This window comes from Anastrepha obliqua, chromosome 4 (assembly GCF_027943255.1).
Source record: "Anastrepha obliqua isolate idAnaObli1 chromosome 4, idAnaObli1_1.0, whole genome shotgun sequence".
NCBI classification, from domain to species: Eukaryota; Metazoa; Arthropoda; class Insecta; order Diptera; family Tephritidae; genus Anastrepha; species Anastrepha obliqua.
The window spans coordinates 52,427,048-52,432,684 of record NC_072895.1 but is presented as its reverse complement, the minus strand read 5'-3'; the positions used below and the strand labels follow the sequence as shown (position 1 = coordinate 52,432,684).

Genomic DNA, 5,637 nt, shown 5'->3' with positions numbered 1-5,637 from the left:
AGTCAACTGATTGCCCTTTAGTTACTGCAGCAAAATTTTTAACTTCAAAAAGTCTCGAAAAACTTACGTTATTATTTTCTTCTTCAATCTTCTAATTTAGCACTCGGCTTTTCCTTGGCGAAATCAGTTTATAGGTCCTTAATAGCTTTAAATTAAAGGAGTGCAATAACCTAAATGTCCGCAGTTTCGGCTCAGCTTCTTTATAAATGAAATTTCAGATCAAAGAAAAGAAAACCCCAAGTGTGCCGTTGTTTAGTGGTAATCACTTGAAGATCGGGTATCACTTCAATTATAAGGAATATTTCAAATGCTCGCGACAAATAATTTAGCCTACTTCTTCCATCCCTTAAACCAAATGCATTATATGCCGCTATGTACATAATATGTTTACAATAAGTCAACAACAATTATTCTTATAAACATGCATATACTCATAGAATGCTCACCGCATTCCTCGAAGCATTACTTAAATAACACTATCTTACAATATTCAGTACAAACAAGTTCACTTTATTTTACACAAGTCAAGATATTAACGACTCTCTTTTTATTTTAAATCAAAAAGCTAAAAAATAAGTCACCCATAGTTTACAGGAAGTAGGTTCTTGGTTTTCTGTATGAGAACAATTTCCTGTTGCCCTTGTGGTGTACTCTTTGCACCAATGGGAACTTGATCTTCGAGTCGTGGAATTGCTTGACGTGCACACGACGAGTCTTGCTGGCTCGGATTGAGTCAACCTTTATGATTTGAATTGAATGCGCACGAGCACGATGACGGGCACCCATATCACGATAGCACTGTGTCACTGCACCGCCAACGGTCAGATCACGGTACTCGCGGTACATGTTGTGTGTACCGGAACGCGAGTCGTAACGCAACCAAATGCCAAAATTCTTAATTTTGGTTGGGGAAGTTTCATATACTTGTTTAAGCGACACAATTTCACCAGTAGTTTTCTTGAACTTCTTCAGTTGGCGCAAGAAATACCAGAAACGCGACTTGGCCACGATGTTATCCGGGGCGAAGATACGCATTTTGTATAGAGGAGTTTGTGGCTCCTTCTCGGTTGGCAACTTGCGGCCAATCACTTCGTATTCTTTCAACTGAAATGAACAAATAAGAAATATCAAACATTAGTTATGGAAATAAACAAATATCATTTAATAAAAATGAGGTTAGATCAGAATTTTTGACAGCCAAATTTAAAATGCTAATAAAAATACATTTAGTAAGATTTCTTGTCAACGAGTTAAGGTAACAAATATTGAACGTGGCTAACGCTTACAACTTAGTAAATTTACTGCAAAACCTGCACTATTCATTTTACAAAGTATCGTGTCGAATTGGAACTGACACTTCTCACCGCTCGCATGAGCACGTTGGAAGTCAAAACGAAAAAATTGCATTTTTAAAAAGTATTCGTTTGCTAACAAGTTGACACTTTTGCACAGCACTTTAAACTTCGTTTTATCGTGTCTTGTTTTAAGCAAAATGTTAATTATTCAACGAAAATTAAACAAATTTCGGGAAAATTTACCTGTCCCTTGGCTTTCATTTTAGCAGCGTTCAGAGAAAAGGAAAAGAAAATCGTAGCCAACTTCACGCCTTAAGTTGTAGGGTTGCAACCGTTGTACGTAATGACACACGGTTGCATGAGAGCGTAATACTCCGGTTGCATTTAGAAATCCAATCGTCGTAAAATAAAAATATTTCTTTTAAATATATATTACTTTCTTTTAAAATATAATTCTCTTTGATAATTTTTCCATTGCAATCAAAGATTTTAAAATAGTCAGTAGTAATCATTAAATGTTCTCTTTTGCAATTATGACAAATAAGTAGTTTTTGAGCAATTGTATTTAATATGTTAAAGTCATGACGAAATTATGATGACATCCGTATATAAGTAAAAGCATACGTTCGTTTTGTTTTTGCTTTTTGAATTCCATCACGTCAAATCATACGTTCGTTTTGTTTTTGCTTTTTGAATTCCATCACGTCAAAATCAGCATTCTCTGTTCCACACTTACCACGTTTCAGTTCTCCATAAGAAATGCCAAAAAAGCGTACCCGCTCAACTTTCAACTTCAAGCTCAACACACAGTTTTCATGTTTTTTTGTCATATTTCACTTTAGATATTATTTGAATCACCAACTATAAGTTATGAATTGTATACAAACGAATGTAAACAGAACAAATCATTTGAACGTTATTTATCACTTGTAATAAATTCGACTTGGTTACAGATCAAGGCGAATTGGGTATCTACCATCTTGGCAAGGTGGATTTATTATAGGTGACAGCATTCACCCAGCTGAATTTTTCGCCGTAGGTATGGCTGACGTCAAAATGATATGCTTTGTTTGTATGTATTGGTATGTTTACATTCGTATTGTATTGTATTTTGACTTGATGCTTGTACCAAAGGCAACACCAAATACATGTAGGGTTTTACTTATATGTGGTTGCTGTCACCTATAATAAATTCGCCTTGCATCTTGGTTACAAAAGGCGCTGTGAACAGCTGTTTGCATGGCACATCCATACAAGGTGACTTCGGTATATAAGCTGATGTTTTCAATTTTTTGTATTTTGAGTGTTAAAGTGCCCTGCTTCTTTATTGTTGCCTTGCTTGTTTATAAATAAACTCATGGTAATATTGACATTCAAAGTAACAAATTACATAAACAATATACATGAAAATGTTGCTGTCAATCGACCGAAATCACCTTGTGTAAATTCGCCTTGTTAGACTGTTTATATTTCCAAAAAACAACTGTCGGGCATGCTGATTGTGATCTAAAAAAAATTGTACATTTTCTAGGAAAGTTTTGTTAAAATGGGAAAACGTGAAGGTAGTACTTTAATATTGTTTTTTTCATTTTTTTATATTAAATTTTTACAGACCACAGAGAGCATAGGCGAGCCAAAAAACCAAAACTTGCCACCCAGTCTCCGCAAACCCCAAACACTTCAGCAGTGGCGTCTTCTCCGTCTACAACGCCCGTCATACTAAAGGAAGAAATTGTATATGACACTGAAATGATTGATGTAGTCGATGTTGTTGACCATGAACAAGAAGTTTCCAACACCCCTACACCTACCTCTCCAGTGCTTTCTCCACCTAAAACAAGTAGCAGTAGAAACGTCTCAAGCAGCGCTAAGAAATCTACATCCAAACAACCAGCCACAACCGTTCCCAGTTGTAATAGTTCACCAACAGCATCAACAAGTGCAAACACTAGCGCAAATGCTACGAATAATAAGAAATCGAAGAAACGACGCGATAGCAGTACATCCAGCGAAGAGGAGCGCTGGTTGACAGCAATTGAGTCTGGCAAATTGGAGGAAATGGACGACGAACTGAAAAAAATGAAAGATCCCAAGTTGATGACGGCACGTCAACGAGCCATGTATGAACGTAATACGGACAAGGAGCCCTCACCAGGCGGTGAACTGCTAATGTCCTTGCCGAATGGTTATCGAGAGAAAGAAAAACCACAAACAGCAGAGGATATACAGAAGGCACAGCTTAAGTCACAGAAACGGAAACAACTGGCTGATGAAAAACGTGAAAAAGATAAGAAGAAAACCATGGAGAGGTTGCTGAAAAAACAAGAGAGTAAGCAGCGCAATGCAACACGTAACAAATCAACTAAAGTGACACAACCAATGATCACATACCGCAACACATTAGACGGTGCATACATATTGTTGCCTGCCGAACATGATTTTCCACTGGCAGCACAAGTGGCACGCTCACCACCCAAGGTGCAACTGTGCGGAATAGTGGGATGTGGCAAACCGAAGGTGTATAATTGCTCCAAAACTAATCTGCCGCTATGTAGTTTCGTTTGTTATCGCAAGAACGTTCAAAACATAAGACAAATAATGTGTTAGGGGATTAGGAATACTTTAAATTGTAAGATTTTATTTTATATTAGTAAATAAGTTTTGAATTAAAAATAACATAGGTATTTATGGCGTTCACTGATTCAATAAAAAATTATTGATAATTTCTTGCTGCTCAGACTCGATGCGTTGTAGATACTGATATTCGTTACGCAGTCGTTCCAATTCAATGTTTTTCTCGTGGATTTTACTCTAAAATAGAGGTAATATTAGTATAGACGTTGCACTACACAAATATTGTATTTTGCTCACCTGGTAAACCAGCTGCTCGGCCTGTCGTTCCTTGGCAATTGTTTTGAGAAGATTTTGTGTGCCTATAGCTCTCAATTTCTCTTTTTCCACATCTTTAGCGAAATCGCTTATGAGTTTGTGAAAATCTTCAGCATATTTCTTGAAATCTTGCAATTTGTTAGCATATTCCAAACATTCCTCGCGCAATTCGTTAGTTTCATTAGCAATGCCTGGATCTTGCACTCGCAGGCGATAGATATCGTCAATGTAGAGTCCAGCTTTCTGTAATTCGTCCGTCATTTTTTTTCTTGTTAAAAATGGTTATTGTTCATATTGCGAAGTAAGAGAGTTATTTAATTTTTTATATATATTTTCATTTGCGATTAATTTTCATTTGTTTACTCTCTTTAATTACCATAGCAACAGACCATTTACGAACTTACGGTAAAATCTAGTAAATCAGTTACCAACTAGAAATGGCAACATTCACCTCCTGAAGTGAATTTTTTTAATAAAGTTGTACAATTATAGTATTTTTATTTATTTGTTTTTAATAATGTAATTTGAAAATATGGGAAATTTTTCACAATTAAAAATAATTTTATATAATTTTAAATAATATATATATATGTATACATATAACTATTTTAATAACATTATTTTATTAAATAAAAGAGAAGTGAAAACCATTACATACATAACCAACTCTTTCAAGCAATATCAAACAAAAAATTAAAGCTTCATATAATAAAAACTAACTTTTATTTCAATTACAATAGCAATTGCGTAGTTAGAGGTCAATAAAATACAAAAGCGAATATCATAAGAAATATTAAAATGAATTATTATTAATACATAAATTATGGTTAACGTATAGTCAGCAAAGAGAAAAAATTTAATTGTTACACTTTGCGACCACCATTTGTCCCCGAAAACAGCGCCTAACTCTGACGTCATTCGTACCTTAAATTTTTAGTTTTTTTTTGGGTCCTCTTGAAGGTGAAGTAAAAATTGTAAAACAAACTTATTTAAGTACTTTAATTTAATGAAATGTGTAAAATAAACGTATTTCACTCTTCTTTCATGGATTTAAGTAATGTAAAACCTTTACCGGTTTAAAATTAAATGAGTCTCCAACCTCAGTAAAAATTGTCATACATACATTTAATAAAAAGTAACAAATCATTTAAAATATCGCTGTTCAATGTCATTGAAGAATCTTAAGAAAAACATTAAATAATATATTTGCCCTGAAAACTTTTTCCACATCTATCATCAGCACACACCTGGTGTTTCCTAAGATATTGAATGAGCATATGTATACATATTCTTGTTCTTTAGTCATTCTTTTACTGTTGCTGGTTTTCATTTATTCCTATTAATTATACATTTTTTTTATATAACCGACGCCTGCCGTCGTCAAATTGTTTGTACACAATTAAGTTTACTTTGACAAATTTGTTGGACTTTGTTTGATTCCCGTAAAGTGAGT

The 5,637-nt window shown here is 34.4% G+C and overlaps 3 protein-coding genes across 3 annotated transcripts; 1 reads left to right on the top strand and 2 right to left on the bottom strand.

Moving 5' to 3' along the window:
• Window positions 1–509: 509 nt before the first annotated feature.
• LOC129245818 (60S ribosomal protein L18a) lies at window positions 510–1,638 on the bottom strand. The gene is made up of 2 exons (XM_054884217.1): window positions 1,539–1,638; window positions 510–1,104 (listed from the first exon to the last, which is right to left on the bottom strand). The coding sequence occupies exons 1-2, from the start codon at window positions 1,554–1,556 to the stop codon at window positions 589–591; spliced, it is 534 nt and encodes a 177-aa protein (XP_054740192.1). The 5' UTR covers window positions 1,557–1,638; the 3' UTR covers window positions 510–588.
• A 1,024-nt stretch (window positions 1,639–2,662) lies between these two features.
• On the top strand, window positions 2,663–4,022 carry LOC129245988 (INO80 complex subunit B). Its single transcript, XM_054884462.1, has 2 exons — window positions 2,663–2,857; window positions 2,908–4,022. Exons 1-2 carry the CDS (start codon window positions 2,842–2,844, stop codon window positions 3,900–3,902), a joined length of 1,011 nt encoding a protein of 336 aa, XP_054740437.1. The 5' UTR covers window positions 2,663–2,841; the 3' UTR covers window positions 3,903–4,022.
• Window positions 3,990–4,632, bottom strand: LOC129245989 (intraflagellar transport protein 20 homolog). Its single transcript, XM_054884463.1, has 2 exons — window positions 4,167–4,632; window positions 3,990–4,106 (listed from the first exon to the last, which is right to left on the bottom strand). Exons 1-2 carry the CDS (start codon window positions 4,443–4,445, stop codon window positions 3,990–3,992), a joined length of 396 nt encoding a protein of 131 aa, XP_054740438.1. The 5' UTR covers window positions 4,446–4,632.
• Window positions 4,633–5,637: the final 1,005 nt, after the last annotated feature.